The sequence below is a fragment of the Leucopleurus acutus genome (assembly GCF_964270905.1).
Source record: "Leucopleurus acutus genome assembly, chromosome: 2".
Classification (NCBI taxonomy): domain Eukaryota; kingdom Metazoa; phylum Chordata; class Mammalia; order Artiodactyla; family Delphinidae; genus Leucopleurus; species Leucopleurus acutus.
In genome coordinates, this window is record NC_139143.1 from 24,088,680 (window position 1) to 24,115,963 (window position 27,284).

General features: G+C 54.8%; 1 protein-coding gene across 1 annotated transcript in view; it reads right to left on the reverse strand.

Annotated features, from left to right (window-relative positions):
* ITPKB (inositol-trisphosphate 3-kinase B) overlaps window positions 1-27,284 on the reverse strand; it is a gene marked incomplete at both ends in the record, with an annotated part of 92,202 nt that overhangs the window by 6,739 nt on the left and 58,179 nt on the right. Inside the window, 2 exons of the mRNA XM_082856236.1 lie at window positions 3,264-3,477; window positions 4,794-4,893. Of these exons, the coding sequence (XP_082712362.1) occupies window positions 3,264-3,477; window positions 4,794-4,893 (314 nt within the window). The remainder of the gene's footprint in view (window positions 1-3,263; window positions 3,478-4,793; window positions 4,894-27,284) is intronic.

Consider the following 27,284-nt stretch of genomic DNA (forward strand, 5'->3'; position numbering starts at 1 on the left):
CTCTAACCTGCCGGCTTGGGACGCGGGACAGACTGGTCAAATCCTTTAAAAGATAAGTTTCCAGAACCACTGTAGCAGCTCTTTCAAGAAAAAAGCAAATCCTTGGTGGTGAACTTGGGTCTGGTCGTTTAGGACCTTCCAGCGGGTGATGCAGACCATACGGAGGTTCTGTCCTTGGTTGTGCCCCTGCACACGCACGCACACACGCACACACACACACACACACGCACGCATGCACGCATTATTGTATGCACGCCCACGCACGCACACGCGCATGTACGAACACGACCGCGTGCAGAGCCCGGTCAGTGCCGATAGCGCTACAGTGCAGAGCTGCGAGGCAGGCTGCTTTCGCATGGACTTGTGTCATGCTGGCCCGTGTGTGTATTTGTGTGTGTGTGCCGTGTGGTGGGCAGAGGGTTTGCCATCCCCAATGCTCCTGAGCGCGCTGCAAGGGCCTGCGGGTGGGTGGGTGTTGCACTTCTGCAGAGACTTCTCAGTAGTTCCGTAAGCAGGAGGCAGCCCTCACCGTCAAATCCCTTTCCACATGGGGCTTGCTCCAGAAAGGGCCTGTGCGGCGCAGTCTGGGCAGAGTTGCTCGCCCTCTGGGAGAGGAAAAGGGCCGGGCAGAGATGCCCACAGGGGTCACGAGCCTGGTGGTGGGGTCAGGGATCCACCGGGAGGTCAGCTGCAAAGCCTCCCCAACCCTGGTGTCCCGACACTGGCCCGGCCCACCTTGCCCACCCCAGCAGGAAGGTCGGCCAGCCCATGGGGAGCCAACAGGTGACACACCAAAGCCATCCACCTCCCACCACGCTCTCTCCAACCTGCTTCCCACCAGGGCACAGGTGCTACAGACAGCTCTGGTCTCCACCTGCCAGCCCTGGTCCAGAGGTCGGGCAGACACTCCTGATTCTCCACGGCAGGCTACGTGACACACAAGAGACACGGGGTCAAACCTAAGAAAACGCCCTAGAGCAACGTGAGCTTATGTCCATGTGGAACTGGGGTCCCCAGACACCCCTCGTTAGGACACTACGGGTGGCGGCATCACCTTTGCCTCAGGCCTCACCATGGCTGGGTCTGCTGACCAGCCAGCCCTTCCACCACTGTGACACGTCTGTGACAAGCCTCAACCTCTCATGCCCCGGACTCAGGGCTGGTGGTGGCCCTGGGCTGCGGCCTCCTCCCTCTGGCAAGCACAGAACCCTTGGGGAGTGCCAAGCTGTAGCCCAGGCTCGACCTGGTAGTGAGAGGCCTGGTGTAGAGGCAGGTTGTGTGGCTGCGTGGCCCCGGGGAGTCCCTTAGCCTCTGGTGTCAAAGGGACTGCTCAGACCGGATGGTGGCCCATCTGCCAGGGCGGCTGTAAGGAACACCCAGCGCTCGGAGCACAGAAGGGCCTCCACCCCGTCCTCAGGACCCGTGAGACAGGGAAGGGGGTGCTGGGGTGGGACTGGTCCTGGGGAGACCTACCTCCTCCCCTCCATAGGGGATCCTCACACGCCTCCTCCCTCAGCCTCCAGGCGGCCCTGCCCAGGACTGGGTTAAACACGTCCCAGCCTTGCTGGTCACTCTGGGTCTCTCCTGAGAGCCCTGGGTGCAGTGGGACAGAAGCTCCAGGCAGCAGGGGGATGGGGCAGCCTTGGTAAGAGAGGGGGCTCCTGTCCCCAGCAGCCTCCCAGGGAACAGACAGGCACCCCGGCAGCCTTTTAGGACTGGCCACACGTTCTACCCACAGGGTGTACTTTTTCTGGCCCTGGTCTGAGTGAATACCGATCAGAATATTTACGTGTCTCCCCCTGAGAGGGCACATCCTGGTGCACCACGGGAAGGCCTTCCAGGGACAGAAATAAGACTCTGGGGAGAGCAGTGGCCGAGGGGTGGCTGGAGGGACATTCTGTCTTCTCCGTGTGGGCTGGAGATGGTGAGACCCCTGGATGGAGGGAGGGAGAGGCTGGGGACAGCGCAGAGAGTGGGGTCTCTACTTCCCCACCCCTTCGTCCCCGCCCTCGGGGCCAAGCCAAGGGAACACAGCGGGTCCGCCTGCAGGGTCAGGGTCTGATTTTACGACACAATTCCCAGGAGGAATGAGGAAGGAAGGAAAACTGACTGGCTTGGCTTCTTTCCTGCGGGCGCGCGCGCACACACACACACACACACACACACACACACACACACACACACCCCTTTCTCAAACTCCTCTTATAAGAAATAAAACCGCTTAAACCATCCAAGGTAAACGCAGGCTCCAGCTGTGAGCTCTGCGACTCGGAGCCTGGTGTCCCCGGAGAGCGGCGGGCCGGATGGAGGAGGCCCGCGCCTGGCCGTCCCGTCTGGGCACCTGCAGTCGGCGGCTCTCTGAGGCTTCAGAGGACTTCACCACCCACTGACCCGCCGGGGAGGACCTACTCCACGACTCCTGAGACGGAATGGTCAGAGTTTGAGAGGAGATGAGAAAACCCTGCTGCCAAAGCAGGGCCCAGAGCACAGGTGCCTGGGGCTCGGGTCCTCCTGGCTCTGCCCCCCATCCTGTCTTCTCCAGCCCACTCCTCCCGCCTCCTTCCCTCCTGGGTCTTCTCTGGGCGGAGCCTGGTGGGGGTGGGGAACACACCCATTTCCACACACATGCCCACATACCCATCTGGCCCTGTGCCCTGGACCACGCAGCCACTGGGCTGGGGTCACCGCCAGCCCCAGTCCAGAATGTGGCAAGCTGGTGACTTGTCAGGGCCTCTCGCACTCCTCTCTCCTCCACTGCACCCTTATGACAGGCGCAAGTCTCTTTTGGCAAATCAACACAATCTGCTAACCAGCTGCCTCTTTGGCCCGGGGTTGGGGGGCGGGGGGGCGGGGGAGGGTGGGATGAGAACAGCCTCTACTCCAGTCTCCCCCTCGCAGCCCACATTAACGGGAAGCCGCCCCCTGCTCTCCCCAGCAATCCCACCTGCCCTCTCCCTGGGGAGGCTCCGCATCCACCAGGTCCCCTTTCTGGTCCCACCGGCTACCGGCTACCGGCCCCTCCCCCGCCGGCCCCTGGCTCACCAGAGAAGGGAAGGGGCCGTCCTGAGCAAAGCCAGCACATATGTGAGATGACCAGAGTGGGGTCCAACCAGACCCCTGGCCCGGCCTCGTCCACATGAGGCCTCAGGGACAGCCCGGAAAGCCCGGCCTCCTGGAAGCCTGGAATGCCGTGCCTGGTATCTGCCGCCCGGCCAGCTGGGGGCGGAGGGGCGGGTGTGCCCCATCTGAGGAGCCTGGCTCACCTGACGCCCATCTTGCAGTCCATCACGCACGGCGAGTCGAAGTCGGCCAGCAGGTCGTCCATCTGGTTGTAGCGCTCCCCGTCCTTCACCACGTCCCCGTGGTAGGCAGGCACGTAGGGTCTCAGCACGTCGGCCATCAGCCGGTCCAGGCAGCGCTGCTCCGACTCACAGTGCTTCTTCAGAATCCTGCCATTGGCAGCCGCCTTGAAGCTCCCTGCACAGCAAGGTGGGAGGAGGCCCTGGGTCCCCAGCCTGAGCCCTCCCCGCTCCGACCCCCGCCCCTGCCAGACACGCCCTCCGTCACAGGGCCCGGGCCTCTCGGGGATGCTGTGGAGCTTGCCAAGCACGGGGCTGAAGGTGTGCCCAGGTCTCCACCGGTGGACCGAGCCCTTTAAGCGGAGCGGGTGCAAGTCCCAGTCCCCGCCCCGCCCCGGCCACGCCCCGTGCCCTGAGGGCAACTCTGGGCTGGCTCCCGGACTTCCCAGACCCCAGGCTCCTCCTCTGAAGATGGAAGTACACCAGTGTTCACCACTGGAGGGTGAGCAAGACGAAGTGAGAGGTCTGTGCCAGGACCTATTCACTCCTCTCTGTGCGACTACCACCTCCCAACCCCACCATCGACCTTGCTTCCCAGCCACGAAAGTGTCTCTGGTCTCAGTGGAGGAGAAGCCTTGATAGAACCGGATTTAGCGCCAGGAGAGGGAGACCGGCTGAGAAGCAGCCGTCCAAGGCTCTGCAGGGCTGGGTGGTGTTCCTTCTGCGCCACACCCTCAGGTAAGTATTGAGGAAGGGTGTCCATCCACCTGCCTTGGGGTCTGGGCCAACGTGGTTAAGGGTGTACAAAAAAATGTCAGACCCTGTGCTGGCCTGAAATCCACGGGCGGCCACTGAATTGTCCCCTGGGGACGATGCCCACCAAAGGACCACAGCTCTAGACATCCTCCCCTGTCACTGAGGGGCCACCTGGAGACCTCATGGCTAGCCCAGGGCATGGCCACTGCAGCCGGTACTCCACTACGTCTTAACACTCTTGGGGCGACCTGCCTGCCTCTCCCACCAGCTACGAGCTCCTTCGGGGCTGACACTATATCTACATACGTATTGTCACCCAGAGGAGCACCTTGATGAGGGGATACAACAGGCACTCAGGGAAGCACTTAGCTTTGTCTCTTTGTCCCAGGTGACAAATGGCAGGCAAGCTATAAAGACTGATGACTTCAACTGTTTTATTGAGTTAAAATGGAAGAGAGATTGAAAGAGACAGAGAGACTGAGGGGGGAATGTGTGTGATTTGTGGAGAGGTGGCACAGACTGTGGAGAGGGCGGGTGTCCATGTGCATTTTTGAGGCAATGTTAAGGCCTGTCTCTCAAGTACGCCTGCGACTGCAGACCACGAAGTCTCTCGGGGAGCACCTGCTCAGATGCTTCATCCCCGGGAGCATCCAGGGCCAGGCCCGTCCCCCACACGCGCTGGACGCCTCCCCAGAGAGCCGGACATCCTGTCAGAAAGTCCGGGAGAGCTGTGGCTACCTGCATGTCCCGCCAGCTGGATCCAGGGGTACTTCTTCTTGAAGGACATGACAAAGGGAGACCAATGCACCATGTTTTTTATTTTCCTCCATGATTTGCTCTAGAAACAAGCAAACGAAAAGCTCTCCATTAGAAACACAACTACTACTTTCTGGTTAGGATGAATTCAAAGCCAGGGAACCCCCTGCCTGTGGCACAGGACAAGAGGTGAGTCTGAGGACTTCACCTCCATCAACTACGTGGCATGCATCTATGGGCTTTGTCCCATGCTACAAACAGGCTGAGCAAAACACCCAGAATCAAAGGAACAAGGATCTGACAGGCTCTGGGAACAGAGGAAGGGAAGGACAGAGCGTTCTCCATCCAGGGCTGACCCCATCCCACGCCACTTCCCCATCAGGGGACAGCTAAACCCGCACTGCCTTTCTTTGTGCCCCCTCTCAGTTTCCTCATCTGTCTAGTGAGGGATGGACAGCTGGTCCCCCATGCTCTTTGGATCAGCGGACACTCTAGGACTCTGGAAAATGACCTCCTGCATCCCAACAGCAAGGGCCCCTCAGAGGAAGACCAGAGAGGCCACGATCACCCAGCTGCAGCGTGTCACCTCCTACTGCACTTGCAGATGCGATGCCAGCAGAGGCACCTCTTGCCTGTGAGAGGTTTGAGGAGACTTTAAAGGGAACTCCCCGGGGACAGCAGAGCCTCCAAGGCTTTGGTGCACACAGGGGTGAGCCAGCCCGCAGGACTCTCTCTCCGCTTCTCCTTCTCAAGACATTTCTTAAGTAAAAACTCTGTGTGTGTGTGTGTGTGTGTGTGTGTGTGTGTGTGTGTAGGAGGGGCTCCTTGGACAGAAAGGAGAACTAACATTTATTGAGCACCTTCTTATTTTATTTTCACAGCAAGGATGCAAGGTAATCATTATTTCCATTTGCAGAACCCAAGCCTCAGACAAGTAAGTGATAAAGCCGCGTTTAAACCTTCATCTATATGACTACTTTAAAGAAAATCCTTTTTATCCCCAGCTATAAACATTTCTCTCTATAAAAATATCCCTAAGTTACTTTAATAAGAACGGGCTGTAGACATGAAGATCAAGTGTCCCCAGACATGAGCCCCTGAAGGGAGTGATGAGAAGTGAAGCATTTCAAGCTCCTGAGAAGCGGATCTCTGACCAGCAAAACCAGACAGTAAACCCCCAAGGCTCTGCGCTGGGAAGGAGAAGCCGGGAATTCTACAGAAGAGGGAGGTGAGGAGTGGTCCTGCCTGGACAGTGGACCCCAGGAGAGGCGGGTCCTCATTCTCTGTCCTGCAGCGTCCGCTAGCAGCCACGCTGAGGTTGCTGGACTGACTCCAGCTGCTGGAGCCCAAGGTTAAATCAGTCTCCTTTGTTTTTTTCTCTCTGGTGAGACTCAGCTGCTTCTGTCATCAAGGTTTCAAGTTAAAATCTGTTTAAGGAGAAGAATTCTTCCCTACCGAGCCTGGCAATGTTTACCCCACCCCCAGAAACCCTCACTCCACCGCCAAGACCTAGTCTAAAGCGAGGGCAGCGCTCTGCCAGGCCACGTGACAAAGGACCGGCCTCACCGACAAGGGTGTTTTTCCTAGATCCTTCTGATGGAGATCTCCGAAGAAGGCTAAGGAAAGCCAGCTTTTCTTATCTAAGCACCCAGAAGGCTGCACAAACACTCAGGACAGACAATGCACGAGGGCAGCAATGGGAAAACCTAATTACATGAGATGACCAACCAAGTGATGGTTTGTCCAGAAGAGAAGCGCACAGCTCTCACCACCTGCTGGTCATACCCCTGCAACAGAGCTCAGAGGGGACGAGGGTCCGACGGGTTCAGAGTGGGGTGGGAGGAGGGGGAGGGCAGAGCGTTCTCCATCCTGGGCGGACCCCATCCCACACCACTCCCCCATCAGGGGACCACTAAACCCACAATGCCCTTCTCCATGCCCCCTTCTCAGGGCCTCAGCTTCCTCATCTGTCTAGTGAGGGATGGACAACTGGTCCCCCCCACGCTCTCTGGATCAGTGGACACTCTAGGACTCTGAAAAATGACCTCTCGCATCCCAAGAGCAAGGGCCCCTCAGAGGAAGACCAGAGAGGCCACGATCACCCAGCTGCAGCGTGTCACCTCCTACTGCACTTGCAGATGCGATGCCAGCAGAGGACCCAGGGAGGATGTGTCCCGCTGCCGGGGTCGGGGGCCTGCAAAGTTGGATGCCTGCCGGGGAGGAAGGTCATCACAGAGGCTGACCCCACAGACGCAGGCTGGGGGCACAATCGACGGAGCAGAAGAAGACTACTGCAGGCAGCGGGGCCTGTGGGAACAGAGGTCCGGGACTGGGCTTTGGAGCAGTTGGGCCGGATGTGCTGGGAATGGGAGCCGGAAGCAGTGGCTGATAAGGGTTAGAGGGCGAGGCCAGCTCTGCACGCGGGGCCGAGACGCTGGGACTCTGGGGAGTGTGGTGTTGGGGAGGCAGGCTGCCCTGGGCCTGAGTCCTGGCTGCGTCTGCGAGCCCCAGAGGTAAAGCCATTAGAAGTTCATGGGCACAGGGGTGTTTGTGGAAGAGTCTTAGTGGTCTGAGTTCAAGGAGGGGTGCCCCTGAAGTCATCCCAGGAACAGTCAGTCCGGAGCCAAGTGGCGGTGTTGCCATAGTTACTCAGGAATAAAGGTCACGGAGCCTGGGGCTGGACCAAACCCACCCTGTCAGGATGCAGCTCTCTGGGGATCCACGGGGACACACTGGGCAGTGGGCCTGGGACCCGGGAGGCAGGAGGGAAAAGAGCTGGGCGAGAACAGCCAGGTTCGAGTCCAGCAGGGGCATCTGAGCTGCGAAAACTCTAGTTCCCGGACCGCTCTTCAGGGGTCCAGAAAGGAGAGGGGTGCTCCAGGGCGGGGTCCTCTGATGGCTCGCGGGACCCGAGAGCCTCCCAACACGGCTGAGCTCTGAGTAAATGGGGCATTTTCCCGCGTAGCTTCCTCTTCCCCACACCTCCTCCACAAGGGAGCATTTCTTCAACATGAAAATTGGGCCCCACATGGCCAAGGCCAGAGAGTCCCCCTGCTTCCAAGGTGGAATATTCCACTGGGGCGGGATTTCTCGACTGTGCTGGCAGCAGCAAGCAGGGGGTTTTCCTGTGGTTTTTACATAGCGGCACCCAGGCAGTGCCTAGAGTCGCTGCCAAACATTAAACAGAAACGCAGGTCCAGGAAAGGCCCAGGAAAGACGGCGGCAGGGTGACCACCGCCCCTACCCCCGGCCCACGGGAGTGGAGAGAAACAGAAGGGCAGGAGATGACAGAGAATCGATTCCCTTACGATGCCCGGGAGACCACAGCACCCATTTAAGAACCACCAACTCTAGGCAGAAGCCGCTTCCAGGTGGTGGGTCCCAGAGGGTCAGTTGGGCTAACAGTCTCCCTGCAAGCCCCTCGCTGGAGGAGGACGCAGTCCTCAGGAATGGATACCAGGCCTCTTCCCCACCAAAGACAGCCGACAAGGCAAGAAAGGACGGCAGCCCAACAACCTGGAAGAATCCCATCCAGAGGAATTGATCCCCTTTTCTCTCCTGGGAGAGTCTCAATTAGCCTCAGGCACTTCTCTGCAATCAGACTACAGTCCCAGGTCTCGAATTTCTCAAGCTGAGCTGTGTCAGACACACAGGCAGCTCTCAAATGCCGTGAACACGGTGTGGCAAAGGGCACCTGGTCCCTCCCCGCGGCAGCGCTGGCTGCCGGATGATTTCACTGGCCCCGTCCCTCCGTCACCTCCCAATCACCAGGGTCATCTGGACACCCTCTGCTGACCCTTCCTGGAACGCCCCCCAGAGCTCCACATGCCTGCCAGGCCCCCTGGCCTCTCTGGGTGGCGGGGTCCTCCTGTGTACATCTCAGGAGTCAGCTAGCTGACTCCGCCAAGCTCTACCCTGGCACGCTCCTTACACGCGGATCTGATAGATAAAATGGCCCACCTAATGGATACGCTGGGGGGTTCTTCCTAAGTCTGCTGGGCATGACAGAGCAAAGGGAATGGCTCTTAGAAACTCCCTGCAAGCTGGCATCAGTGGTCATCTCACCGGCAGGGCTCTTTTCCCTAGATGTGCAACAGGACGGACGGACAGCCAGCCTCCCCCAGCACTGGGCCTGGCGTGAGCGTTCACGACTCATCACTTATGGGCTCTCACTATGTGACAGGAGCTGGACCGGGCTCCTTATGGCCTCATTTCTCATCTTCAAACAACCTGGTGGTAGATAGGATTCTTTTCTCTGTAAGATGAAGAATCTTACAAGCTGAGCTGCTTCCCCAAAGTCATTCCATTCTCCTCCCTGCCAGCGGGTTGCCACATTACCCTGGGAACCTCAAAGCGATTCACCAACTGCTGTGCCTATCAACACGCAGGGGTCCTTCCAGCCCAGAGCACGCTGGGCAAGGGGATGGGGACAGAAGATCGGGCAGGAAGGACCAGGAGATTCCTTCAAGGAGGTTCCCCTGGGCAGCCAGGCCGCTGGGCTGGCAGGACAGTGCTCCGGGGCAGGGGGGCTTCTGGCTGCTTCTTCAGCAGAGGAGCCCAGAGCCTTCGGGAGAGGCTCCACAGCTGGCCATCAAAACCCCAGATAGGTCTCATTCCAGGGCTGGGCAGGTGCCACTTCCAGCTTAGCTACCAGGGGACACAAGGCTCTCCCATGAGTCAGATCAGACCAGCTAATCGCCCCTAGACCGTGGCTGGAATGTTGCACTTGGGATGTTCTCGGGCAGCACCTCAAGGGAAAGGCAAGCCCCACAAAGCCGATTGCCTCTTGTGCAGGGAAGGAGCCACAGGGCGGGCTGACGACACACAGCTCTCACCTCGATTCTGTGCTGGGTGTAAGCCAACTGCAGACCAGAAGGGAGGTTTTTCAGGTGACACCTCAGGCTCCTGGGCTTGGATGGCCCAGCTCCACAAATCCCTAGACGCCTGCACTCCTGGGTGAAATAAGCACTGATTTTGTTTCGCTCTGTTTTCTACGTGAGTGAAGGCAGGGCCTTTTTGTTACAGCCCTGACCTCGCTCTGTAAGAGGTGGGGTCGTGTTCTCTACTTCTGCTGCACAGGAAAAGGTAGGGCCCTCATTCACACAGAGGAGCTCAAAAGGATCAGAAAAGAGCCAGACCTGGGGAGTGGAGGCTGGTCCTTTACGACTCAGAGCGGCTGGAGACTGCCTGGGGCTCTGAAGCCGCTCTGGGCAGTTCCCTCCCTTCATACCTGACTTGACAGGAGCTGAAATATTCAGAGAATGTGGAGAGGGATATTTGTAGCAGGAGAAAAAGCCTAGTAACAACAAAACCCCACCCCTCTTTAAGCTTGAGGTGACAGAAGTCACCTGGAAAGGGAGTTTCAGAACCCCAGCTGAGCCCTCTGCAGCCACTGGTGCCCTTGGAAGGCTCGGGGCTCTCACTTTTCCCTCCTCCTCTTTGCCCGGAGACTTCTGGCCTCACAGCAGACGTGCATCTGCTCCCTAACGGCCCACACCCCTGTGTGGCGACCTCTCAGCACGCAGAGCCTCAGGGCGCCCGGGGCAGCCCTGGCGAGGAAGGGCAGCTTCTCATCCCTCTGGCCTGGACTCACCCAGAGCCCTTGAGAGCCCAGCGTGGAAACGGTCCACTGGCCAGTGGGGCCCAAGGGAGGAAGCCTGGGCAGCGTCTCGGACTCTGTGTTTATCTAAACCGGACTCCAAGCCTCCCAGGGATGCTAACGGCTCCTGGGTAAACGCCACCCTCTGGCTGGTTCCCCCAGCCAGTCATCCGCCTCGTGCTGCAGGGAACACTGCCTTAAATAAAAAGGCTAAGTGGATGACCTCAAAGGCAGGCCTTTCTTTGACTTCCATCAAACAGGCCAAAAGGACTGGTGGAGATGAGGAGAGGAAGGCGGGGAAGCAGGGACCCAGAGCCGAGGCTGGGGGCTGAGGGGGCCTCTAGGCACCCCACTCACAGGACCCTGTAGCTGTCATCAGGATCAGCTGCACGATATGCACAGCCCAGAAGGGGTGGTGACATGGGGGCCAGCTGTTCCTTTGCTGGAGGACTGCCTCACATGCCCTAGGATGTCTGCAGGCCTAGCTCTCCTCCCCCATCCACACACGGAGGTATCTGCAGTTCAGGAAACACATGTTCTCTCAGGCCCAGGAGATTCTGCAGGCGACCCCTGGCTCGCCGCATGTACCCCTGCTCACCCACCCTCAGACACCGCAAGGGTGACACCTTCCGCCACCAGGAATTTTTCGCAAGCAATGGAGTGGAGGCAAAGGACTCCGCTAACCCCCAGGCAGCTCAGAGACCCCGGAGGCCCTTCCTCTGCTCGAGCTGTCCCTCCTGGGTGCTCCCACAGTGCCCGGGGCACGCCTGCACCCCAGCTCTCCTCTGGGCGAGCGTACCCTCCCGACAGCCAGGACCCCCAGCAGCTGGCAGGTCCAGGAGAGGCCACCAGGGCCAGTCAGCTAGGCCTGCAGGCGGGAACCTGGTCAGAGCCTCTGGAAGTAAGCTGAAGTTTCCAGGGTCCTGCGGGCTCTGCTGCCCTCTTGTCGGCCCCAGCAGTGCCTGCACTGTCTCCTGTCCGGAGAAGCAGGCCTCCTGAAGACAGCTCCTGACAAAGCCTCTTTACCCAAGGCAGCCGGCCCTTCCTGCAGCTTCCCTTCCCGCTGGCTTTGCCAGCCTTGCTGCTGTTTCCGCCCCGCAAACTCAGGCTGAAGCGACGCACTCTTCCCCTCCGTCTCGAGTGTGTTTAAAATCCTCTGCTTCTGAGGCAGGCCACAGCGTTGGATTTTGTTTCCAGAAGATAGCACACGACCCAGGCTTTGGAGCTAGAACGATCCCTGGCTCTGCCACCTCCCGGCTGCAGCTGTGAGCAAGGCTTTGAACCTCTCCGACCTCAGCGTTCTCACCTGTAAACTGGGCACGATAACATCACACTTGCCCTGAGGCACACTCTACCTGATCAGTTCTGAGAGAACTGATGAGGTGGTACACATGTACACGGGTGCTCTGTATACCGTCATTGGACAGGTGAACCTTAGATGTTCACTTTGTTTGTACTTCTGTGTCTATTTTGTTTTGTTTTGTTTTGTTTTAATTGAAACAGTTTTCTCCTCCAAGGCATAGGAGACTGGCAAAAATCCGCTGGGCACTTCCATAGGGTCAGTCATTGCCGGTGGCAAGAAAATGAGCTAATTGTGTGGTTAATTGCTTACAAAACTTCCCTTTGGATGTTCATGGCAACTGCGAACACACAGGGCAGCTCCTGGGGCCTCGAGCTCTGTGACTCAGGGAGAGCAGAGCCGGCCGGCGTCCAGGTGCCTCGACACCAGTTTCTGGTTCAGAAGGTCAGTAAAGTTGCTAAAAGGATAAAGAAGAGTTCCCCAAAGAACGCCACTTCACACGTGTGGAACTCTGCTAGGCACCAGCGAAGTACATAATAAACAGTGAGACTGCTGAACGGATTTCATTTTATACAGAGGGTTTATACACTCTTCTTAACCCCTTTCCCATCTGAGCTGTTCCCCTAATATTCTGCTCTTTCCTTCAGTACTTCCCTTTTTATGTAAACAGTTAGAGCACTTGCCAAACTTTTATTTTTAGATAATTATAAAGAGTATCCTTTTTTTTTTTTTTGAGTGGAAGAGATGAAGGGAAATCTCTAAAATATCAGAAAAGGGAAATTATCTCTGGACCCTATGACTCTTCAAAGCAATATTGCCAGAATCCTTTGCCTTGCTGCACACGTGTGCATGTGTCTATGATGCCTGTGCATATGTGCTGGTTAGTGGTGATAACCTGGCTTGTCCGGGGAAAGAGGCAGAGAAATCACATATTAAATGCCTAACATGTTGCTAGGTACTATGCTAATATTTCATGTAATCCTCACTCACAGCACTGATGCTTATCTACATTCTGCAAATGATGAAACATGTTCAGAGAGGTTAAGTAACTTGCTCAAGGTCACACAGCTTCCTGGTTTGCTCCGAGGATTTTGTTTTGTTTCAGCCAACAGGGTAACTGGGCCCCCATCGTCTCTCCTCCAGTTAAAAAATAGCCTCAGATAAACAGCAAGTGCTTTGTCAAAAGAGTGACCTTTCAGATGGGGCAGGCTTGAATAATGACCCGCCTTGCCCTCCTTTCCAAGTGGTTCCCAGAGCAGCCTCACTGACACCCACTTTGGGAAGACACATTAACAAAGCGCTGAAAGTGGGTGAAGACGCCCGTGCCCGGGAAGTTTCATTCTGTGTCAGTGCCTTTGTTCTGGCCTTGCAGAAGTCTGAGCAAAAGGCACTGAGTTGTCCATGTTTGGAAAAAATGCTTTTTTCTTCCTTCTTTTCTTCTTTTGGTCTTTCTAAAAAAGCAGTTTGGGTTTCCCTAGTGATCGTTCTTTCCTTCGCTGGGGAAAAGGCTGTGCTTCTCCCAGGAGGCAGAGCCAGGGCAAGACAACTTTGTTCATTGTATTCGCCCTGGCAGGGCCCTCCTGTGACGGCAGCTGGGTGCAAGCCCAGGCAGGTAGGGGCCCCTGGCTCAATAGCTCTGTCCTGGAGGCCTGGTTAGAAACCTGGCTGGGGCCAAACCCACCCCTGCCAAAGTGAGCTGGGAGCCTGGAGCGGAGGAGGGAAGGCCTTTCAAAACCAAGACACCAAGGGTAGGAGAAACAAAGCCCAAGGACTTGGCAGGGCAGGTAGCTCTGGCTAAAAATAAGCATCTGGATTTTAAGACTAACCGTCTTTCCCCTTTAACAGACAAGGAAACTCCCCTAAAAACCGAATGCAGAAACACTCTTTGAGAAAGACCTGAGTAACGTTGAATTTCATCCCTACCTCTCTCCCCGCCCCACACGGTGTTCCCACAAGATGAGTGGTTCAGGGTCACGGCTGGCACAGCGTTTCCTCGCCTGTCCTGCACGGAACCCACCCACAGATCACGCTGAGGGCAGTGGGGTGGGCGACGTACCTCCCACAGCATCAGCGGCTGCTCTAGGGTAGGAGGATGAGGACGGCCAGGCCCTCACCAGCCCCTGCAGGCCTGGACCCCTTGGCTACTGAGGGCATGAGAGGCAGGACCAGCTCTGTGGTCTCAGGGTGGGTGCTCTGTCCTCTCCACTGCTGGTCGGATCAGAGGGCTGCTCTGCTCCGGGTTTGGAGCGTAGGACCCGGTCAGGGCCCAGAGCTCCTGTTGAAAAACGGGAGCCCCTGATGCAAGTGTTCGGCTCGGGCTGGCCCTTCCTGAGGGCCAGGAAAACCCTGAGCAGCTGCCTTCTTCCTGTCGCAACCAGAGGCCCAGTTTCTGGGACAAGGGTAGCACCCAGATTGGCACACAGGGGTCCATCCCTCATTGCCATTCTCCCTCCCCTACCATCCTCCAGAATCCCTGCCTGAGGAGTCCGCCCAGGCCCAGCTGGCCCGACTGGCCCCCAAGAGTTCCCTGACCACCTACAGGCGGGATCAAGGCCCCCACCAGGGACAGAGGGCCGCCCCAGACACCTGCCCACCCTCCTCTCCTACGCTCACTCTCTCGGACGCCCTCTCTGATCCTGCAGGGCTGGCCACCTTCTTGTCCCATGCCCACCCCACCTCTAGGTCCCCGCTCCCACAGGTGCTCTACCTGCAGTGTTCTCCCCGCTCCTTTTCTTTATCCACACCCCACCTGTCCCCACAGCTGATGGTGCTGGAGTCCGTGAACTGGCCCTACCGTCTCCATAAAGCTTCTCAGACCAGCTACAGGCCATTCCAAGAACCCTCCCCGCTGGCAGGATAGGCTTTGAGCGCTTCGTGATCCTTGTGTCCTGTGCTGTGTCTCCCATCAGAGGGTAAGCTTCTGGAGAACCGGAATTTGTCCTAACACTTCTGGACGCCCCTCCAGGCTGGACACACAGTGGGAGCACAATACTACCAGCTGCGTGACCGATGAGAAAATTTTACAGGTCCGTCACACGGCCGGGGCTCAGGCCCTGCTGCGTGCCATCTCCTGGGAATTGATTCCATCTCCTGGAATCTCCACCAGCTCGTACCTCTTTATGCTGGCATGCTCAAGCTTGGAGCTTTCCAGAGACATCTCCAGGGGGAAGACTTGGGGGGATTTCCTGTCCAATCTGCCTGGGGCTCACTAAACACCACCAGCCTCCAGGACAGTGGGCCCCGGCCCCAGGGCCTTTTCACATGCACACATGAGGGTCTGGAGGACACTCGTTCACTCTGGTTAGTCAACCCAGCAAAGAAAGCACTTCTCCCAATGACTGTTCCAGATCCACCCTCCTTCCCTCTTCCTAACTTTACAGGAGCTGGCAACAAAGGGGCTCACAGTCTTGCCAAACCAGCCTTTTTTTCTGGTTACCAAGGAATGGAGGTATCCTTCACCCAAAATGGAAATGCTCCAAATACTCCCTACCAGGAAGGCCCGGCAAATGCTCCATCTCTGTTCTAGAAGGTCACGGGCTTGGCTTCTCCTTCCTCCTCCCTCCTGGACTTCATCTTCTTAAGAACTAAAAATAATGGAGCGCTAGAAGAAAGAGGCCAGAGAGGGGAAGCAGCTGAAAGCAAAGGAAATGCTTTGGTGCGCAGGGGCCTAGCCTACCTCTCACACCAGGAGCCTGCCGGGGCAGCTGGAGCCGAGGCTGGGGGGAGGCAACAATTGCAGGAAACAGGGAGTGGCCAGGGGGCTGAGGAAGAGCCCTGGGGGATGGGGAATGGCAGCCTCTAGCAGCTGACTTCCTAACGGACAAAGCTCACAGGACAGAAAGGCTCAGCCTTTCCTCTGGGAAAGGGCATCTAGAGCCCTGCACAGCTGGTGGAGGCGGCCCCTGCGACACACACCAGGTCCCTTCCCTCCCTCCGCTTCGTCCACCCCTCCCCAGAGATTTTATTTTTACTTTGGTTAAAATGCAAAAAACAAGGCCGAGTTACAGAGGGTGGAAATTTACTGAAGGTCTTCACTGGTCAACAGACAATTGGCACCGAAGGCCTGGGACGGCTGAGCACCCCCAGTGCCCCTCCTGGGCGACTTCCTCACAGGGGCCGGTCATGACACCCCCAGCCCCAACACAGCTCCTGCAGCTCAATCCCTCCTTCTCAGCTCGCAAGACGTAAGGCCAGGCGGGCAGTGCGGTGGAGCCAATAGCACTGTGGGCTGTTCTAGTAATAAATAGGTGATATGTCTCGACTGTTTTCTAGAGCCAGACACGATGCCAAGTGCTTGATAAGTATTATGTATGCATGATACAAATATCTCAACCTGTCACACAGGTCATCTCATTAGCCCATTTTACAGATGGGGACACTGAGGCACAGAGACATTAAGCAACTTGCCCAAGGTTCTACACATGATAAGTGGCAAAGCCAAGATTTGAACCCAGGCAGTCTGGCTCCAGGGTCCAAGCTCTCCATCACTCTGCTAGGCTGCCTCCTTGGTCATTTGTAACGTGTAAACTTATAGCCGGATAAACCTAGGTTTAGATCCTGTTATTCTTGGCTGGTGGTATTAGGCGAGTTACCAAACCTCTCTGGGTTTCAGTTTCCTCCTTATCTGTAAAATGGGAATACCACCTACCCTACAAACCTCTCATGTGTCCAGTCTGGTCTGTAAGCCCCCTGAGGGCATGAGACTGTCTGTGGGATGAAACACACAGGAGGAGACTCTGCCTTGGCTCAGCAGAATTAGCAGCAGGGTCTGATCACCTCCTCCTCTATCCCAGCCCTGGCCTTCAGGGGCCACTTTTCCAAGAGGAAAGGGCAGAGGGTGAAGGCCACAGACGGCAGGCAGTGGGTCCCCAGGAGCTAGCCGATTCCTTGCCATGAAATGAACCCTGGAGGAGCTGGGGGCTGGCCTTAAACAGAGACTTTCTGGAAGTCCAGAATGCCCAGGAGCCCTTCTAGGATGGGTGTGAGAGGTGGCACATAAGGAGGCGGCCTCGCACGGAAGCCACCAGCGGTCCTTCTGTTTCCTGCAGACCCTCCCCTCCCACCGCCCCAGTCCACCCCACGGACCCAAAGTCTGAAGGAAGTAACTCTGCCTGTTCCCAGGGAGGCTCAACCCAGCAACAGGACTCATGGGCTCTGACAGGTGGCCCATGTGGAAACAGACTGCTTCATCCCATGCTGGAAGATGACATTTAAATTAAGCCAGCAATCTGAAATGAAGTTTTCTGCAAAATGAGGAAGAATCAGAAAAGTCCTCTTCTCTGCCCCCAGCTCTTACAAGCACAGCCCTGCTTATGGAAACAAGCTTCTCCTGTGTTAGCAGCTCCTGTATTTTCTCCGAGATTCTCTGAGATTGAAAATCTTCTGGTTGTAAATCTGAGAACCTAAGGATCCTACTGTGTACATAGTAGAAGGGACAAGATTTCCTCAATCTCCAGTTTGCTGAAAGTTTACTTCTCCGGGCCAAGAACATTCACAGACAAAATACTACCTTTTAAGTAGTTTTGGAGAACCCAGAAAGCACTGGTAAGGGATTCGGTAAGGGGCTTACTCTGGACTAACTCCAAAGTCAGATTTGGGGGGAACTCCCACCAAAGGAATTTCTAACAAGGAAACTTTTCAGGAAGAGCATGAATACCACATGAGAACAAATCATGTGCAGTATCAAATATTTAGCTATATTTAGAAAATATTTCCCAGCAAGACATACTGGTGCAATTCATATTTCTGACAGATTACACTGATTTGCCTGTGGCTAAACAGCGCTCAGCAAATGGGAAGGCAGACTCGCAGAGGCTCAGAAACCCAGCTGCTGCAGCCCTGCCCACCAGAGGCTGAGGTACAGCTCTAATGCCGGCTCTGAGTCACCCGGCCTCCCTCTCCCGACCAGGGCTGTTCGGGGCACAGGCCTGTTTCAGCGAGGCGGTCATGCATCTGTTCACGTGTAGACTGCTGGAGGCCAAAAAGACACACCAGTGAACCCCCAAGTATAAGCAAGACTTGTCAGCTCTCAGAGCACAGCTGTGAGATGACCCGGGGGGCGGGGGTGGTCATCCTGACGTCTGTGTCAGTATGTGTGATTTTCATAAACAGATTGACTCATCGCCCGTCCCCGTGCATCTCTGTCAACTGGGGCCCTGAGTGCTTACTTAGCACTTTCCTGTGTAGCAGGAGCCTCCCGGGGCCCTGAGAAACAGGCAGCGGACTCACCTCTCATTCCCTGAGCAGCAGGGGCCAAGGGGCTCAGCCAGGCTTGGGTCCAATCAGGGGACAGACCTGGGGCTCCTGCCCCAACCCCTATCCCTGGCAGCCTGCATGCCCAACCGCAAGGGGGTCTCCCATACCCTGGCACCCTGGAAGCAAGGACACCCCATCCCTGTTTCCATCACCTTTTGGCTTTAGGCTACAATGCATTAACATCTAATTCATACTGAGGTACTCTACAGCAGCTCCTGGGGTAATTACATGGGGGACGGACCTTCACAGCACTGTGGTGGGGATCTCCTGTGTTAGAGATGGGCAAAGCCGGCTTCCGCTGCAGTCCCTCCTGTCCTCTCCCTCGGATTTAAAGAGAAGCTAACCCACAACCCAGCATCAGCACCTGCGTATAGGTGGTACCTTTTCTGTCTAAGGTACACACCACCCTCTACCTCAAAGCTTGACCCACAGAAGTCCTCCTCTTGCCTGTGCAGCTTATGGAATGCTTCTGCTTCTCTTAGACGTGTTTCATCCCCTTCCTACTGAGTTAGAGGAAGTGAAACATTATTGAGAGATGCGAGTGGGTTGTCTGGAAAATGTATTCTGGAATGGGAGGGGCTGAGGTAGGGGCTTAATGACTGAGGGTCCTTCCGGCCAGTGGCCCTGAACCAAAGGAACTGGAGAGACCCTTTGGAGGACTGGACTGCTCGAGACAGACTGGGTTTAGGTGTCACCAAGCTCCGGGCCTCTGGGCACAGGGAAAAGGCAGGAGCTGAGTGAGAGCTTTGTCTGCCAATCTGTGACAAGTGCAAACCTTCTTTGCGATGTCCACCTGCCGTGTGCCGGCAGACCGGCAGCTAAGCTGGGAGCCCGGACTAGACGTGAGCACTGCCCTCCTGGGTGAACAGAGCCGCAGGGACTCTGTCCCAGAGAGAGGGACACTCCGGAGTCTCACAATGACCGTGGCCCTGTCGCAGGCTCCGCCCGCACCCCTGGGTCTCTGGGGACGGCCCACATTTAGGAACTGTAAGATCACTTCTAGGGAACAGAACCAGCTGGCTGATTTATTCCCCTCAACTTTCAATGCTATTATTAGGGCACATCTGTCTCTGAATGAGGTCACCAAGGAAAAACCCAAATGAAGAAAATATTTTCAAGCCATCGTCATTTCAATCTTTGGAAAAGGAAGTGAGGCGATAAACCTCCAAAGAACCCCAGAATTCAGGGTGACCCAAGAGGAAAATGGAAAGTATTTGCCCTGCGAATGCAGGCGGCTGAGCTGTTTACACGGAGCTTGGCCAGCATGACGCGAATGCACCGGCAGCTCCTGGGACCGTTTCCTCTTCCCTTACTTCCCAAGCTCAGTTCTCCCCTGCCCTTCGCCAGGGAAGTCAGTCAGTGGAGTTCCCCCTCAACCCTGAATCAGACCCAGAGGAAAGCCACTTAGTGACCAATGATGCAGGGCTGAGTTTCCGGCCAGTGGCCAGCAGACTTATTTTCTTTGGCAACAATTTTTTTTGTTGTTCTAAATTAGTTGCCAACACTTAAAAATCGGGACATTTCACAGAAACATCCACATCTCCAGAGTTCTTTGAAATACTGGGCCCACATTCCCGATAGCGACCGTCTGTGGGCTGGAGCTAAACTGCACACCTTGAGACGCGCCTTTCGCCCCCTGTCACCAGGCCCTGTTCATGTGCGTCACCTGCCCGGCCCCCGATGGCATTCGAGGACAGACGAAGGGGACGGAGTGGCAAGGACGGCCTTAGGACCCCAACTGGTCGTAAGCAGGCTACTCACTGCCATGTAACATGGACAAGTCGCCTCCTTCCCTGAGCTTCTGTTTCTCCATCTGCAGACAGTGCTCAGAACCTCCCCCACCTCTCAGACCGTAGGGAGGATGACGTGGGGAAACAAAAGGAGTGCTTTGAACACCTGCCCACCCCACAGGCAAGGTGAGATGGCCATTTAGGTCTAAAGGATAAAATAAAACACTCAAAGAAAGCTGGCCTCTATGAATGGATTAGTAGCCGGGGAGGGGGAGACAACAGGTGACTCAGTGGTCGCTTACAGGAGCTGAAACAGAACCGGGGGCTTCTGAACCCCTGCCTGCTCACCAGAGAGGTGGGACATCGCTCGGTCACGGTCGAACAGAACAGGCTCTGATGGGCCTCGAGTCAGTTAGAGCAGAATTTAGAACTGGGGGTGCCTGGCCCTTGGGATTGGCAGCTGTGGCCAAGCCTTGGAGAGGTGACACTCGCCATGGCATCTGAAGCGGGTCAGGAGGAACCCTCACGTCCTGGCTATGAAACTTAACACTCAAATGCTAGGGGAAAACCAGAGGGTCCCACGGCCTCTGAGTATTTCACAGGACAGTCGCCACGCCAGAGCCAGAGCCCCTGCCCCATCCTCTCTCTTCCCCCAAACCTGCCGAAAATAAGAACGAAATGACAGACTCGAAGGTAGAGGGCTACCCACCAAAGGGCTTCTCCCAGGCGAGGAGAGCTTTCAGTGGTAAATGCCCTGGTCCCACCTCCATCCTTTAGTCCTCCCGAAGGCAACACACGAGGGAAGGCTGGGGAGAGAGCGACTGTGAAACGAGAAGAGCAGGGAGCACGGGATGGGATCCCATGGCTTGCGTGCCTGTGGCTAGGGGCTGGGGACTCGGTGATGGGCCACCCAATCAGGGCGCCTCTCCAAAAGCCAGAGGCGCTCAGAGGGCGGGGCCCAAGTGCTCACTGCTCCTGGCATTACCAGCTCCTTCCCAGAGCATCCAGAGGGGAGGAGCCCCACTGCTTGTCCTCACCCCCAACCGGTTTCCTGGTGGCTGGGGGCTCTAGGGGCTCTGGGGGCTCTAGGGGCTCCTGCTCCAATGCCCGGCCTTGTCGCTCCCGCCCATCAGGCCTGATGCAACTATGAGAATCACAACTTACGTGGGGGACCCTGGAATCTCCCCTCAGGGGAGCTAAGGAGACCCTGGTACTGTGTTTCCAGGACATCCAGGAGATGGCCAAAGGCCCCCGATTCTACCACACTGACACCTCCCCCGCCCCTACCTGTGCCACCCCTTTGCTCCTCCCATCTCTCCTGGATCTGACAGCCTTCCCGTTCGTTCTCCAGGTGTGCCCTCCTGCAGGCCCCTCTCCACACCTCTGCCTTGGAGATCTTTCTAAAACGTAAAGCTCATCACACCAATTCCAGCAGACCCCTCCCTGCTTTTTTTTTTTTTTTTTGCAGTACGCGGGCCTCTCACCGTTGTGGCCCCTCCCACCGCGGAGCACAGGCTCCGGACGCGCAGGCTCAGCGGCCATGGCCCACGGGCCCAGCCGCTCCGCGGCATGTGGGATCTTCCCGGACCAAGGCATGAACCCGTGTGCCCTGCATCGGCAGGCAGACTCTCAACCACTGTGCCACCAGGGAAGCCCACCCCTCCCTGCTTTAAACCTTCATTCAGTAGCTTCCCCAAAGCCTTCAGGACAAAGACCAAACTCCTTCAGATGGACTCTCAAGCGCTCCTGCCCAGCCAGGCCCCTTTACCCCCTATGCTGAAGAAAAACTGACCGATCCTCCAAGACACATCCTGCTGCTTCACGCTTCTGCGCCTTTTGTGCGGTTCCCTCTGGCTGGAGAGCCCTCCCTAACCTGCCCAGAGAGTTCTCCTCCATTCTCTCAAACCATGCTCACTTATCACCTGCTCCTTGCCCTTCCCCAGACCCCACTTGCCCTTGCCCAGCGCATGAAAAAGCTCACTGCTTCCTCCTCTGCAGACCTGCTACTCCGTACCTGGTACATGCATTCGCTGCTCCTTTTAGAGTGTATTCAACTCACCTGATTGTACCCTGGCTCTCACCCCCACTACAGAGAGCCATCCTTGAGGGCAGCGAACAGCTGAACCCCTAGGCCCTAGCACACTACTTTCCCAGGGTCAGGAAGCAGTACGTGCCTGTAACACTAAACTGCTGGGAGCCCCCTAGACTCAGAGCCTGGGTGGGAAGGCAGGAGGGAGACGTGCCCGGAATCCCCAGCCCTCACTAAGGAGTCTGGCTGAAGGCTGGAGGTTCCTAAACCAGGAAGGGGCGCCTGACACTCACGCAGAGGTCAAGAACCAGAGGCAGCAGCCTCTGAGGCCTGCATGAGGTCCCGCCACCAGGGCCAGCCCCTCAGGGAGAGCCCCAGACCCCGGAACCAGGCAGGTATCCCTGGGTGGGCCCCCAGGCCTCCCCGCTGTCAGAGGCTGGTCCTGGCCTGCACACAACACACTGTGGGTCGGCTTCCTCCCGCAGACCTAGGGCAGGGCCGCCTGGGGACTAGGACACACAAGGAAGGCAGATCCCCCAAAGGCACCTTGTGTGATGCTCTGACCATTGGAGCAAGAAGCAGCCACCGTTCAGGCCACCCTGTGCAGGTCCATCACCGCAGAGGATGCCCAGAGGGAAGGGACCTGCCCAGATCACAAGCTCAGCAGAGAAGAATCCAGGTCTCTCCGTACCCAGGCCAAAGCTGGTTCCACAAGTATGTCTGTCACCTCTCTTTGTCAGCCCTCCTCTCCAGAAGGGTCTATCCTTACTGAGAGCCAACAGTCCAGCTGTGCTCTCTGCACTACTAATCCCCAGCCGCCCACCAAACACACAGCTTTTATTTACTGCCATGATCATATACACAAAATTCAGTAAGAGAAAAGTTTCACTGTCTGCAATTCTTTTCTGGCCATTTTCATTATTTGTTTTCTCTCTTAATTATCACTGAAAATAACTCTGTCATACAGAAGAGAGGAGTGTTAAAAAAATCATCCACGCCAGGTGCCAAATATGCTAGATATGCGACTGATTCAGCTTCCTGACAAGAAGGTTTCAAGAAGAGAGCAGAAGGTGAGGCTTTGGCAAAGGAGAACGAAGCCAAGATCACCAAGGCCTGGACTGCCGGGCTAATGAACTTGGACGACAGTCTCTAGGGAAATAGGTAGACACGATGGAGGAAATTAACAAGAGCTTTGACTACCCAAACTGTAAGACTTCTAAGTATCAAAGGCAAAGAAACCCCCAAATCAAAATAAAAGTCAAATCAACTGGAAAAAATATTTTACAAAATACATTATGGTGGAAGGGTTAACACATTTTGTACATAAAGAACTTAAAATTGGGTGAAAAAAACCCTCTTAGATGCCAACAGATAACTTGGCAACATACACAAAATTCAACAAACACATAATGAAAAGAACAATATACGATTTCCCTATGAAATGAGCAAAGAAACAGAAAAATAATCAATACGAGTGATTGTGAAGACCAGGACACCATAGAAGTCCGCTGGAGACATCCCAAGTGCACAGGACCCTCGGGGAAAGCAACCCTCGAATATGTTTCAAAGGCAATAGAAATGTCTGAACTTTTCATTAATTATTTTACCTCTGGAAATCTCCTTAAGGAAATACTCTAAAATATGGAAAAACTTACAAGCACAAAGATGTTAATTAGGCCATTGTTATTTAACAATAGCATTGAAAATAACCCAAGATCCAACAATAGAGGAATGATTAAATAAATTAGGGGTCTGTCCTTGGGATTTATCATTCAGTCCTGAACAATAAGACTTAGAAGGAAACATGGAAAATTTGGTAAAATGTTAAGCGGGGGCGAAAGCAGAAGAGACTGTGAAGAATGTGCATATTTAAAAGGCCAGGAGGGGGAAATTTCCTGGCGGTCCAGTGGTTAGGACTCTGCGCTCTCACTGCTGAGGGCACGGGTTTGATCTCGGTTGGGGGACTAAGATCCCGCAAGCCGTGTGGTGCGCCAAAAATAAAAAAAAAAAAACAAAAAAGGCCAGGAAGAACTATACCAATTTATATGAATAGTTGCATTCGTATGCATTTCTGCATATTAAATTTATACTGACTTCTATAAACGTATTTAACCCTTTGATTTCTTAGCTATTTATTATATTCTATTGCACTACATATGTTTGTAAGCATCCTCAAACCTTTTTGAATTAAGATGGAATATAAAGTAACCAATTAATAATCAACAGAATCAATAGATTTAGTTAAGATTTTAGGGTTATGATGATAGTATGGTTATAGGCCCTTTTGCTTTATTTTTTAAATGTCTGCGTGTGGTTAGTCTGCTTTTATAATTTAAAAAAGTGTACGGATCAAACACGCACACACACACACACACACACACACACACACACACACACACACACACTCAACAGGCGACATGAATACGCTGCTGCTGTATCTCCTCCAGCACCTTCAGTGCTTCTCCCTGCATTTGATCTGAGAACACAGCCCCCTCCAAAACGCCTCTTCATCTGAGCGAGAAGCAGCCTTCCTTCCCCTCTGGGTAGGCTCCTCAAGGTCAAGACTGAACACGGTTCCCTGAATGGGACCCCGTGGAACTCTGGAAGCCCAGGAACATTAGCAGAGGATAACAAACAGCTAGAAGCACATGGTGAGTGGCCTTCCCAATATTCAAAAAGCACAGGCAAGAACAGGAATGGGGAACAGAATTATGTGTGAAACCCTCCCACAGAGAAGAGATCAAGGTTGTGCAACGAGCAGGGCTATGAGATTCATCCTTGTGCCCCTTGCTACAAACACGATGCCCAAGCAAGAGCTCCATAAATGCTACAGCTTGTGGGTGCATTTCTTTGCTGGCCTTTGGACAAATATTTATAGAGTACCTACCACATGCAGGGCCCTAGGCATGGGGGACGCAGCAGTGGACACAGCAAAGCCCCTCCCTTCCAAGTAGAAAAAGGCATAAATATATAAATAGTACATCATGTAAATACATACACAGTACCTTGGATGGCAGCAAGTGTTTTGAAGAAAGAGAACGGGAGGTGGAGGAAAGGGTATGGCCGAGGGCAGGGGGAGGGTGTGCCATCTGGGCTGGGTGCTGAGGGAAGCCCTTCCTGCAGGAAGTGAGGGGCTGAGCCCTGCACACCTCCTGGTCCTGGCCAAGGGAACAGCCAAGTACAGAGGTCTGGGACAGGGCGTGCTGGGCAGGTTCAAAGGCCAGCAATAGCAACAGAGTGGCCGAATGGAGTGAGCAAAGAGGGGCGTGGAATGAAACCAGGTCCACTCAGGCAGAGCTCTTCAGGCTGCATTGGGGATCTTGGATTTTATGTCAGTGAGACAGAAAGGCACTGGAGGGTTTGGGGAGAGGAGTGTCAAAATCAGGCTCACGGGCTTCCCTGGTGGCGCAGTGGTTGAGAGTCCGCCTGCCGATGCAGGGGACGCGGGTTCGTGCCCCGGTCTGGGAAGATCCCACATGCCGCGGAGCGGCTGGGCCCGTGAGCCATGGCCGCTGAGCCTGCGCGTCCGGAGCCTGTGCTCCTTAACGGGAGAGGCCACAACAGTGAGAGGCCCGCGTACCGCAAAAAAAAAAAAACAAAAAAAAAAACAGGCTCACTCAGCCTGTGAAGAGCAGACCTGGGGAATAGAAAGAAGGGCAGAGAAGAGAGATCAGTTTTGAGGCTGCTGTAATCGTCCAGGTAAGAGAGGAAGACAGACTTTTAAGAAAACCAACAGCTCTCTGCTTTGGACCATGACTGTTGGTCTCTGGGTGTGAGAGCACAGCTCCTTCACATGCCCACTCTAGCCTGGAGGCAAGATCCCTGTTCAAAGTAGGTGCTTCCAAAGACCTTGGGATCCTGACAACAGGGAAGTGGGAAGGAATCCTGTGCCAGAGATATGAGCCTGTCTGTGGGCAGGTGAGGGCATCGGTGGGAGGTGAAGCCTGGAAAGAATTCCATGTTTGATTAGGGGCGCAATAATCTCACTCCAGACTTCAGCTCCTAAGAGAGGTGTGAACTTGGGCAGACAAACAGGAAGTAGGTCCCAGGTACAGAACCTGCACTTGGTTTCTGTCCCCCAATTCCAGGGATGAGAAATCCCCACCACGTTCAGAACACTGGCCCTTCCTAACCAGAATCCTGCTTCTGACAAGTGGAGAACATGCTTTAAACTGTACCAAGGGTAACGACAAGAATCTTCTCCTAGATATTCCCATTTTTAAAAAAAGTGATGCATGGGAGAAATTGTGGAAACAGGTTCAGTTTTGCTCAGGAGCGGAGATGATGTGAAGAAGGCCAACGCAGACATCTTAGTCCGTCTAAACACAAGCACAGCAACCAGGGGCGGTACTAGTAACGAGTTCAACCAACACCCAACCCATAGCCAGTCTCAACTCCTACCTATCAGGGGACGCTCCTAAATTCTCTAGACATATGGAAATATTTGATAGGTCTTCTGGAGCCTGTAGGGTACAGAGTATAGCGTAGCTATAGATGGATACAGAATACATCATCTACATTAGGTATACGTCATATATTTTTGTTTCTTGGCCTTTCAGCTTTATTATCTATCTGTGCGAAGCAAGAAACGTTACAAGCCTGTGTGCAATTTAAGTTTCTATATCTGGACTGCCCTGCGACCCTGCCAGAGTTGCAGGAAGCTCCTTCTTGTTCTGTCGAGAGATCTCTCGGAGATCTGCTCTTGTATTGTTCCATTTAATAACGCATAAAGATTAAGCACAAACTACACAAAGAGTGGCTTTACTTTTTCTCCCCCTCCTTTGGCTCAGTTACCGCATAACTGGAGGACAGAGTCAGGAGGTTTTACAGCCCATACATGCCTCAAACCCCTCCACTTCCTCGTCGATCTCAGTTGCCACCCTCCAAAGTCAGGGGTGACCAGGGTGATCTACATCATAAGCATTTTCTGGTGATGGGATTTCACGGTCTTCAAGGCTCTAAGAAAGACTGGGGTGGGTTCAGAAGTTCTTGTAACCCCAAACCAGCAATTACAATTTTTTTTTTCATTATTAAAGTACTTGAAAAATATCTAAAATCAACAGTATCTTCAGACATTTTACTCATCCTTTACTGACCCTTTCCTTATATTCCCCACACCCTTTTAATTTCTCTAGAATCCCTATTTGCTTCCTTTTCATCATTACCTAACCACCAAGTCCTGCTCTGCTCCCCTTGCCAATTTCAAAAGAACCACTGCAGGGTCTGTTCCTTATCCTCTCTAACAACCTGACCATCGATTCTGCGATGTGATGCAGTGTGTCCCCCTCCACCCCCGATAATTAATGGCTCCGTATTCCTACTAAGTTGCCTCCAACCCAGTTCCCTCCAAAATGAAGCAGGATGACAAGGCACCTCGGCAGACCTGCACCTGACTTGTGTGTGGGTTTTCTGTGTTCCGAAAACCCTACACCAGAGGGGAAAGGGACCTCTCCTTCACAGCCCTGTGTGTGTATTTAAAGACAAAAGGAAAAAAAGGAACCCGATGAGGCTCTCAGAAGGGAATACTCTTCTGTAACTGGTGTTTACCATGTTCCACTGG